This window comes from Schistosoma haematobium, chromosome 3 (assembly GCF_000699445.3).
Source record: "Schistosoma haematobium chromosome 3, whole genome shotgun sequence".
Classification (NCBI taxonomy): Eukaryota; Metazoa; Platyhelminthes; class Trematoda; order Strigeidida; family Schistosomatidae; genus Schistosoma; species Schistosoma haematobium.
The window spans coordinates 8325821-8338195 of NC_067198.1; the positions used below are offsets into that span (position 1 = coordinate 8325821).

The 12375-nt window shown below is 31.9% G+C and overlaps 1 protein-coding gene across 1 annotated transcript in view; it reads left to right on the forward strand.

The window, feature by feature from the left end:
- Window positions 1–12375, forward strand: part of ADAMTS9 (A disintegrin and metalloproteinase with thrombospondin motifs 9) — a gene marked incomplete at its 3' end in the record, with an annotated part of 107185 nt that overhangs the window by 54749 nt on the left and 40061 nt on the right. The window contains exons 14-18 of the mRNA XM_035734055.2: window positions 1139–1229; window positions 6049–6179; window positions 7199–7340; window positions 7446–7556; window positions 8258–8403. Of these exons, the coding sequence (XP_035590096.2) occupies window positions 1139–1229; window positions 6049–6179; window positions 7199–7340; window positions 7446–7556; window positions 8258–8403 (621 nt within the window). The remainder of the gene's footprint in view (window positions 1–1138; window positions 1230–6048; window positions 6180–7198; window positions 7341–7445; window positions 7557–8257; window positions 8404–12375) is intronic.

A 12375-nucleotide genomic window follows, 5' to 3' on the forward strand; every position in this document is an offset into this window, starting at 1 on the left:
TATAAGATAGGCAATGAAACGGAAAATTCTTTGGTGGCAAATAAACGAACAAACAGTTTAATTTGTCTCATGCAGTTAGTACCCTTTATGAATTTAAATAAAACCAGAACGAATATTGATGCAGAATAATATGAATTCATTATATTTCATGGGGTTTTTTCAGCTGCTTACAACCAAATATGTATTAGAATTTAACATAGAGATAAGAAATAGTAATGGTTTCGAGTTTTCCTCTTGTTCGTCTCCTTGAATCAATTTCTATCAATCGTTGTTGGTATATGTGCATTCTGTGTTACCCAACTTAATATGGCCGTTTTGTCGCAACTTTTATAGAAGAGATAAATTATGGCTAGTAGGGGAATTTATCATAAGTATTTCGTTTCCTTTGGGGCTTGTCAACTGAATGTACTTATATCTTCAAGTTGATGTATATTAAGGTCTCGACTGATCAAAATTTGATGGAGAATATCATTAACAAGAAAACTCCAATGCTTTTGTAAATCAAATTGAATTCATACCCGTTGCACAATTAGATGGATACATGAACTCAGTAGGCTAGTGGATAATTCACAAGGTACTTGAAACGAAAAGCATTTCATTTAAATCTTCGTGTGAACATTAGTACTGAGAATCAGGTGCATCCTGACAAGTCCCAAATAGGTCGAAACGCACATTCCAGTTTTAACTCTTAGCCAAATTCTATCGGTTCTATACTATTTTCGCTGGTTTCCTTCACATACCAAATCGATAAGTTCAACATACGAATTATTGTTTTCTTAAGATAAGTGCTCATTACGAAACACGAAATCATGATTTTGATTGTATGTGGGATAATGCATGTACACTGTTCCAATCAGTTTCCGATGCTCTCTAATTTTCAACGATTTTCCAGATAATGTTCGTGTGTGGTAGAGATTATGTGGAAGTTGAAATAAATCTTCACAAAACACTCAACTAAACAATAATTTCTCAACAATATTAAAGAATCCTTACTATTGTATAGATATTCGTTACAATTGTTTTTCCGTTTACACAATTAAGTTAACTTTCTATGTTTTGTAATTGACAGCTTTTGTTATCAGCAATATAACAATTACCCTGTTATCTTTTATTTTATATATACTGCTAATATATGAAGCCTTGTGAGAAGCAACTTAATATTCGCCAAACGTTATGTGATAAAATAGATGGACAATACAAAGGTCAATTACGAGCTTACTTTCCGAAACGTAAGTTAAAATTTTTTTTAAGACGGATAATAACAATAAAGTAGATGAATTGTAACTATCAGTAGTAGAATTCAGGACTCATGTTTCGCCCATTATTTCAGTTGGATGTAACTGAATCCCGGAGTTGATTCTTCCATTGGGACTCAAACCTAGTACCTTTCTCTTTAAACGCAAACTTTTCATCCACTGATCTACCTTATACAGACACCCGCCAACGTAGTGCGTATGTACCGAAAGTGACTGATAAAACATCAGTATAGGATTTCATCAAATAAATAATTCAAGCCCTCACTAATAAGGATATTTTAATGCTTACTCATTTATTTTGAAATCACTTTATACACATTTTTTTCTTTTAACTAATAATAATAATAACAACTAGACATAAATATGGGATTCCATTGATTGCTAGTGAACAGAAATAACAAAACAATGATCGTCATAGTCTAGCTGAAAAGGTTTTTAGGAAACTTATATAATATGTGAGTTGTGTGTCACTGTAAATTGATATCATTAAGGGTACTGTTAAAAACCAGGGAGCACTGGACATATGTTTCATTATAGTGTAGGATCACAGCACTAGAAACCTGTGGCCCCACCAGGGATAAAGTTTAGGACCTTCAAGGCTGGTTATGAACTCTTAGAAGTCTTATACAAGGATCCAACACTCCGTGGTTTTAAAATGTACTCCGACTGAAATCAATCCTTGATGAATATAACCAACAAAATAGTTGTTTAGCCTGTTTATATTATTAACATTATGCCATATTACAATGAGCTACATTAAATTTTCACCCTTGATTCATTGACTAATCAACTCCTCATTAGAAGTGTTTACCGACAGTTTAAATTTGAAAAGCTTTAAGCATTTTGTTAGTATTTATAACATATTAATATCATACACAGCTTTCATATTATTTCTTTTAACATTACTGGAAATGTCGTTTACTTGTAAGATTTTACGATAAAAATAGTAAACATTGAGACATAAGAGTGATTTCGTTTACACCTTTTCTACTCCTAGGGAATTGAATAACTTATGTTCTTTACTAATAATATGTTTTAATTGTCGATTTTTAGTTGTTTTAACTAAAAGTAGTTTCAGGAGTAGTAAAACATTTGATCATACTCAAAAAATGAATTGAAAACTGATGTATCAAAACTGTGCTGGAGACGCACATGTCAACCAAATCATGTTTGGGAAAAGTTAAGTGTAAAAATCAAAGTGATAAAGATCAAAATTTACTAATCATTTTACTTATCAACATCGGAAGAAAGTTGACCAATGTCATGAATTGAATAAAGTTAGGAATATGAACTACTGGAAGCAAACTCAGCGCTCTTAAAGGTGGTGGGTTTGATCCCAGGTGAGGTTTTGAATGTGTAGTATTGAAGAGTCACATACTAAAAAATGACAGCCAGCCCACTCTTTCCTTGTTTTTAGTAGTTCTCTAACTAAGGTCAGTCTGTGGAGTAAATTATAAAAATCAAAAGTTATCAAATATAAATATATCTCATTCCTTTTATGGAACGTTCACTTATAATATTGGTTAAAGTATCCTGATCAATATTTATAATTTTATGAACAACTGTACAAATTTGTCAACGACAGACTTTTTCCTAAAATAATTTAGAAAATGTTAATCAGTGTGTTAGGATGAAGTGGTTTGAGTACAAAAGCGATAAGTTCACCTCAAGACAAGTAAATACTTTGCCATTACCCTCATTTCGGTAAAAGAAATATAGTCCACATATACGTTATTTCTAACCATCTAATTGATGCAGCTTCACTATCCTCATCTAGTATACCGCCTTTCCTGTTACGTGAACATCCGAAAGTAATACGTTTTATCATTCAGTACGTTTTCAAGAAAAATAAAAGTATTACATAGCTCATATACTAGATTAAGTTTTAAGAAACGATTTTAAAAAGAAACTATCAGGGCAGAAGCTCTAAGCCTTTATCTTCAATACCAAATGACTAAAAATAATCTAAATATTATTAATTTTTTTGTTACAAAGTCCTACATCTATGTTAAGTTTTTAAATGTCATACGCTCAGTATGTCACAGCAAGCGTAGAACAAATTAGTAATCAGTTTAATAATCAGCCATTCAATGAATGTCTCTCAGCATCATCTTACTTAGTCGATGTTATTGGACACATTTTGTTGATTAAATCCGTAATTTGATCACTAAATCAATTGAATAAATGTTGTGTTGCACAATGGTTGATACAGTATTACAAAGTGACGAAATCTACTTACTTGTCTTCTATCACCTGTAGAAAAACTACTGTTCACCATATTGCTAGTAAAGAGTGATTTCTCTATATGATACAATTTCTGAAATAGTTGCAATCGACAACGAAAAATTTCGTGTTTTCGACTTTTTTTCTATTTCTTTGTGAAGCCCTTTTTTAAATTTCTGTAGCTTACAGAATTAACTTCTCAAGTACTTGACACAGTTTACATAAATTTAGTTACAATCTTTTCAAAACAAGTAACTATGACAGTAAAGTATCCATTCAAACCTTGTTTCTCCTATTTCACTTGAAGCAACCGCGTCTCATTACTATCTATCTCACAAGCAACCAGAACCTAACTGTATATATAAATTTGATTTTGGTAAATGAATTACATTGTTATCACTTCTTGTTACGATGAATCAGACATCCAATTATAAATTCAGATCACTCCTGCAAATGTAATTCACTAAGCAACAATTTTCAAGTACATTATAATAAATACAATAACTTCGTAGTCTCTAAATTATTTAAAATCGTGTATTTTGATTTAACGCAAAACAATATAAAGGATTTGTTAGAGTGTATCTAAAATAGTTCAAACCTGGAATTCGTCAATTTTCTTTCTCAGATCCGACACACAATAAGCTAAGAGTGGATATTGACGACCCTGGTATTGAATTACTTTTTGCACCAAAACTATGTAGAAAATAAGAAATTGAAATGAAATAACGTATATGCTGATAGAGACATAAAAACGGTACGAGCGACCAAAACAAGATATGTATATATCTAATTAATCTAACTATACATTGTTCAGATAGACATTTATAATGCTGTGTGGTTGTGTCCATAAAATATACAAGTATACATTGACAGTAAGTAATATTACGCAACGAATTAATTCATAGGTTTATTCAATGATTATTGTGAGAAAATGTTATCTGATGATAACAACTGAACGGACAGTGGATATTTTGTGACCAACATATTATGTTTTTTATCTATAAAATGAATATCATTATGTAATACATAGAAATGACAAATCTAAACAGTGTCCTTTGTAATTTTATTTGATAAACAATTTATTTAAAACTCCTCTGAAGGAATTTAGCTGACAGAATAAACGTACATAAAATATTTGTGCAAAAATTAATATTCCATCATTTCCTTAATTGATTAGATAAAATCATTCACTGGATAAGAATGAAATACATTTAATGGTAGAGTGAAGGAAATAAGTATAAAATATACTCCACAAGGTAGTATATGAAATAAATAGACTGAGTTATCGAGCTCCATATGACTTGAAAAAGTATTGAAGTTGAACAGTTGTTTCCATGGTGGTTCAATAAGGACCACTTTGTGGTCAAACCTATGGAGATTCTACATTCTTGACAAATCTTGCTTTACCAAAATTTATAATGTGAGAACTATTGGCTAGTTTCAACATGTAACTCCTGGAACTCTTGGGAGAATTCATGACTAGTGAAGTTCGACCATGTCAGATATGAGACGGCTATCCACCACAAACAAGGGCTGATGGGTGGTTGTCCAATATCATGAATTGATTGAAGTTATTCTTGTAACCAGTAGATTCCGGCCCAGTGGTATAGAGGTTAAACATTTTCCCGCAAGAGAGAAGGTTCACTTTCTGGATGTGGGTCGTGTATGCACACAGATGAGGAGTTCTGTATTTGGATGAAATGGATGTCAACTGCCCCCAAGTTTTCAGTGGTAACCTAACTAAGACCAGTTCATGATTTAAACTAAGAAAACTATATAAGCCTTAAAAGTCCAGAATTAATTATTTTGCTTCTCAGCAAACGTAGTGAGTTTTATAATATTGTATTGTTGAGATGTTAAAAAATTTAATGTAATAGAGCAATCTTGACTGTATGATAAGTACTAAAATGGTTTAATAAGCATCTCAGATACTTTATTCATTAACACAATGAGGGTTTATTCCCCAAGACAGCTAATTAACTAATCAATTCAACTTAATTGACTGCCATACGATTAACTATTATCCCGACAAGCCTTGTATTTTTGCCCTGTGTCCTGAAATCACATGTTTTTTAGGTGGAGTAATCAAAATACGTAAGTTTAGCCTGAGGTAAACTATTTCTAAAGCAATGGAAAGTTTGAAACGTTGAATGTTAGTCGGTCACTACTCAGTGATTGATAAATTACATACATTTCAATCCTACAGTTGTTCAGTCGCAGCCCCAATAACTCAGTGTTAATGCCCCGTACTATGAAGCCAAATAACACTGATGTCAATACTTTACTAGCCATCATTTACCTCAATGTCACTGATATACCTTGCTGATGAGTATCAACTTTCACGAACTCCATGTTCAAGGTTTCCTAACCACTACCTCTAACAAATCTAACCAATTTTTATTATGATCGTTACGACAGAGAATTTGGTTTAGATCACTCATAAAGTTAGATTATAAACTACTAGGTCATGAAAATAATATTTATAGCAGACTTTTTTAAATTATCTGTGATGAATGAAGTTTTATCTATTTTCTTTTTTCTTTAACAACTTTCATTTTCTTCATCGTAGTTGGTGAGCCTACATCATGCAATTTGATCTGTTTGTATAATTCCCATTCTGTATCCCATGGTTTCAGCTTACCAGATGGAACACCATGTTATACACAAAGAGATGATATATGCATAAAAGGCAAATGTTGGGTAAGTTGATAATTAAGCATAAAAAATAAATTTCCGATTTCATCTATAGTAGGATTTTTTTATAACTAAATATCGTTTTTTAATAATAAATATATTTTTTTATATCCCAACCTTGATATAGATACCTGGAAATGTAGTTTTGTTTTTTCTCCATTATTAAACAAAAGTGATAAAGTGTACAGTGTTTTCAGGGTGAAAATTGTATTTAAGTGATCGTGCAGCATATCTTAAAAGTGAAACTTTATTTAGTTACCTACAATCCAGAAACACTTCCATTAATTATTAAAAACAGGTGTAAATGCTTTATATTATTTTTACAGAAATATTTTGATCATGGTGTAAGAAGAAACAAGGATCATTCAAATATAGTTAACACCACAACATTATCTCAGTTGGACAACTACTGCAAACCAGGGAGCACCGGATAGTTGTTTCGTCCTAGTGTGCGACTCCTCAGAAATATACATTCACAACCCCGGACTTAATTCATCGCTTTTGGGCACTCAACCTCTAGAATCTACATAAGACTTAAGAAATTAATGAATGACTGAGTAGCGGTTGAGTAATACTGTTAATTAATTACAGTTAGAAATGTAAATCATTTGATATCAGGTTAGCAGTCACGTTGATACAAGGTCTGAAAGTGATGAATCTCCGATCCCTGGTACAGTGGTCCTGGACACACACGGCTGAAGAGTCTAATACTAGAGTGAAACAGATGCGTAATCTTTCCTGCCTTGTAATAGTTGTTTAATTAAGGTCAATCTGTGATATAAACTCTCCACTTTTTGTTTGTTACACTGCATCCTTCAGTTTGTAGACATAAGTGACTCTGAGTCTACTACTAAAATGTATACACCCTTTAGATTTATTCGATAATGAATATGAATGTTTATATGAGAAAATCGGCAAAGCGAAATCTTAAATAAAAACCTTCTACGTTTTCATCTTTCCCATCTGTGTGAACATAAGGCTGTAGATATATCATTAAAGTATTATTTTATTATATTTTCTTGCAGGAAACTGGCTGTGATGGTATTTTGGGCTCTCGATTACGTTTTGATCGTTGTCGTGTATGCGGTGGAGATAATAGTACTTGTGAGGAAATTAAAGGCGTTTTCAATGGAAATACATTAACTCCACCTGGTACTTATCCACGTGGTATGTTTGATTTATAAATTAACAAATTTAATTAGGCAGAGAAGCTTTATTTGTTTAAAATAAAAAATCAATTTTGTTTTTCAAAAAATCGTATTGTTTTTTCAGGTTTAATTACAGCTGTACGTATTCCGAGAGGAGTTACAAATGCGTTTGTCAGAAAAGTTTCTGATCGTATTATTCCCTACTCCTCAGATTCGTATGACGATTTTATGTTGTGTAAGTTGAAAAATTTAACTATTTATAAAAAATAGATCATTTCGTTCCTTTACTTTCTAAGGTATATTGCTATTTTATCAACTATGTGAAGTAATGTATGAAATTCATCAGTGTTAGATTTCAATTTAGTGATTCATAGATGGTTCCTGATCTAATATTTGTGTAGATTTCTTATCCATGGATTAAATTTCAAACGCGTGTACACATGTTGATTACCAACTTGCCATTAATCTTATGTATAAGATTTTATCGTTGGCCAAAATTTTAGATCAAAGAGATCTAATGTTACTTTTTAGATAATTAGCACACTTAATAGAAAGAATCAACACTTTAGCAACCCATGATTTTCGAAACCACAAGAACTAAAGGTATCAACAAAATATGTCAATGAAAAGTCAATTTGAGCATTTAACTACTCACCATTTCTACCAACATGTATCATTAATTAACTTATTCAACACAAAATTGATTATATTTACTTACAACTAATATCTTATATTGTATCTCATTTAAGTTTACCAAACTTTCCCGACAGTAATCGATAATTCATATTGAACTGTATAGACAGGTATCTGAACCGTAAGAAAGGATCAGCCGTTAGATATTTATTCAAATACTGAAATGAAAATGCGTTATACTTTCTAAAACAAATGAATCTATCTCCTTGCATAAACGAATTTTATTATTTCTCTTCAATCAAGTGATATTTGAGGAATTAAAAACTCAAATACGTAGAGGTGAAACACATGAACCATTTGCTGGAGCCGAGCTTTACTACAGTGGTAGTCGTAGTCGTGAAGAAATTGTTTCAATTACTGGAAGGCTCAATAAAGATGTGAATATTGTTGTAAGTAAAGTTTATGTTCATACTCATTTTTATATCCCTCCTATAGTTCAAGACAAACATAAAGAATATAAATCTATTTTGAATTCCATCCATTTTTCGATAATAAAAGAACTAGAACCAGAATTCTGTTGGGAAACGCATAATGTCTTAAAAATTCGACCTATATCAACGAATTATTTTATAATTAGGTAATAGTATTTATAGGGACAATCTACAAAAGTATCTTCGATAAGCCTACTACCACTTTTGAGGCAATTAGAGAACAATATATATAAATTAATACTTAGAAACGAAGAATATTTGAACAAATATTTGTGTTTATTAACTCCGTCACCAGGCTCTACAGTTATAAGTCCTTAATTATTGTGTGGTGTTTTAAAATTCAAAATAAAACCTCTTAGTACGTTAAATAATTTTATAAGTTAAAAATTCTTTTTGTGTTTTTATCTTCCCTGCCTTTTTCTAAATTTACATGTTAGTGTTTCCAAATCTACATGGATTTATTAGCGTAGTTACCTTGACATACCTTACATAATATATCCCCACGACATTATTATTATCATTATTATCATTACTGATATCCCCATTAACCCGTCAGAAGTCTCCTACTTTACACTTTATTAGCATGATTTATTTTATTATCATCATATCGATTATAACCAGATACCTTACAACGAAACATTCTGATCTATTTTAAATTAACCATTCTAATTTACAAATAAGTTCTGTATCAGAGTATTTCGAGTTGCATTGACTTTTGTTCTGATATATTGATTTGCACAATAACAAGCAAGTCTATAACAACATGACAAATTTCAAATTTTCGCACATATTTTCAACATACTAAAATTGTATCGGTAGAAAAATCAAACAAACCAGACCAAACCTCATATGTTAAATAAGTAAAATGAAAATAAAATTGTTCATGATGATTAAATCACCACAACTAATTCCAGGGCAGTTTTTTAATCTGTCACAGGCAAGATAAATGCTTCATTTTACATTCTTTCAAGCACATAAGAAGTGAGGGATTTCATTTCTAAAAAATTCCTTTTTAATGAAGCCATGTATTATAAAATTAGTTTATAGAAAAATTCAACCCAACATGTAATAGATTTGTCTAATTTCCCAAGTCATCATAAACCTGACTAATGTGAACTTCAATACTAAACTTATACGACCTTATCAACTGAAATAAACCGTTTTGAACAGGAAACCTTCAGAAAATAGGAAGTTAATATAACTTCATATCCACTGAATCATATGTTGAACGGTATGACAGAAGAAATAATTTGATACCATCGATATTAGTTAGCGTAGCACTGTACAATTCATACAACCTCTGTGTGGGAATATAATGCCGCCTATAACCAGTTTGTTGAAGGCACATAGGTTTGCAAATCTCTTGCCGCTCTCGTTTCTTTCTCCCAGTCCTTGTCATCCCATGATTCCTTAATATCCGGTGTTGTCCATTCCAATCTTGGCATTTAGGTCTCCCATCAGAATGGTCAAGTCCTTTGTTGGACACTTTTCGACGATTGGCTGCAGTGTATCGCAAAATTGATCTTTAGCGTCTTCATTGTAGTCGTAGTTAGGCGCATAGCATTGAATGACGTTCATTGAAATGCCCTCTTTCTTTGTTTTGGAGGAGACTTTGATGATCCTTGGTCCATGAGATTCCCATCCTATAAGTGCATTTCGTACTTGTTTGTATAGCATCAGTGCATCTCCTTGTATATGTTGAGCATTTTCTTCTTCATGGCCGGAGCATAACAAAGGACTCTTTGAAGCTATTCGTTGCTGTTCTATCTGCGTCCAATGTGTTTCACTGATTACAAGCATCTCCATATTGTATCTCTTCATTTCTGCAGCAATTTGGAAGACTCTCCCGGTCTCCCACATTGTACAAGCATTCCATGTATCCAAATTAATGGCTGCTCTGGTTGTCAGAAGGGTATCAGCCTCGTGAATTCCGAAGGAACTCGGCTTTCAACGTGAGGCGTCATAGCTCTTCTGAATGAAGAACTTGTAACTCCCAGGGCAGAGTTTAAATGGTTTGAATTATTTTTTCTAGTTAGCGTTTTTTTGTCGAGTTAGTTTTCTACTGGATGGGGTTGCTAACCTCATGTTCAACCCTCCTCCTTTATCCAGGCTTGGAACCAACAGTAGCATCAGGGGGTCTTCAGGCGGAGTTACAGAGTTTAACCAACGTCAGTAAAAGTTTAATTAAGAATCACCCATTTGTTTATATCATTAAAACTAGTCGGTAAAGTACAAATCCTATTGACTGTATTAAATTTGATCATTATGTACAATAGCACAATATCTTCAAATTTGTTGATGAATGATCATACTTACTAAACTATAAATTTTTTTATCATACAACTGAGTTTATAGGTCTGAGAAATAATCCTGTCAATATATGTATATCGTCTTGCTGATGGTAAGAAAGGCTTTATAATAACTTAGGTATTAAAGAAAATTGTCAAGATGAGCTTGTGGAGACTGCGGAATTTCATTGAAATCACGAATTGATCAAAGTTAGACAACCTTTAAGAACATGGAAGCACTGAATGCGAGACTCGTTTATTGACAGCTAAAGTTCAACCCTGTTGAATGTGAAGAGAATGCCGATCAAAGACAGTAGAAGGTCGTGCTATCGTGGATTGATGAATGTTAGACTTGTGCATTATTGAGTACTGGCACGACAGGCTAAAGATTGAGGATTCTCGAGCCCAACCGATGTTCTTGGATTCTCAATGCTGACAAATCGGCCACCCAATGTTTCCAGGTTCTTAATGGTTGTGTAACTTAGATCAGTTCGTGGTTTTATTAATATAAGGATATGTTAACTTACAATTTGTTAGATATACACCGTATAACAGTAACGTCATTTTTCATCGTAGTTTAGTAGTTTAAAAAACATCTTTATTGAGATCATAGAATTGATCAATCGGTACTCTAGTATTCTCATAGTTTAACTAGTAAATGTTTGAAATCATAGAGTTAATAAACTAAAAGGTAACTTTTATTCCGAAATATACAAAAGTTCTATCTCTCCATTCTAATGTTTTTTGTCACGGAGTAATTAATATTCAGAGTTTTGTATAAGTTATTTAATAGTTCATAAACACTATTAGATTTCTTAGCTTGAATTTTTCATTAATATATATGAAAGGAATATTGTGCAGGCTACAGTTTCAAGGTACGTTCAATACTATATAAACACTACTTTACTGTTTCCTCTATCCTCCATTCACACAAGATAAATGCAAAATTTGTTCAGTAAAATGAACTATTGAGTTCTGATTCACTAGTCGAATGATAACGACTTTTCATCAATACCTGAAGATCCAGAGTTCGATGAGTAGTAGAGTAGTAAGTGTGAACGGTTGAAGTAGATTAAACTAGGAAAAAATATGTTCAATACTTCCCAATCTAAAAACAGCATCTCAGTTGATAGTCATCCCTTAAAAAATGGAGCTCCAACTAATCCTCATTTAGCTCTCAAAATCACACTTACTAAATATTCTTAAAAAATTGTATCAGTCTTTTATTAAATTAATAAGGTTTATAGATGGGATTTGTTGAGTTTTTGAAGAAAATAGTTAGTTGAACAAAACAAGTAAATATAAATGATTCGAATATCCCCATTTGGGTATTAAAAATACGAACTGAGTGGAGAAGTACTGCTTACCAATGACCTCTTTATTATCATAATCTCAAAATTTAAAAAAAATGCATTTGAATGTAAAATTAAAATTAGATTATGTGAAGTGAACTAACATAGTATTGATAATGATAAAATGAAATACAAACTGACGAATTATTGCAATCTATTATACACGACAGATGTATAAAACGTCAGTTTAAGTTTGGATTCAAGAATCAGTTTTAAATATCTTCAAAGGTGGGATAGTATGAAACTTTATAAATCGATTATTTACCCAGATTGATTACATAAGAATAAAT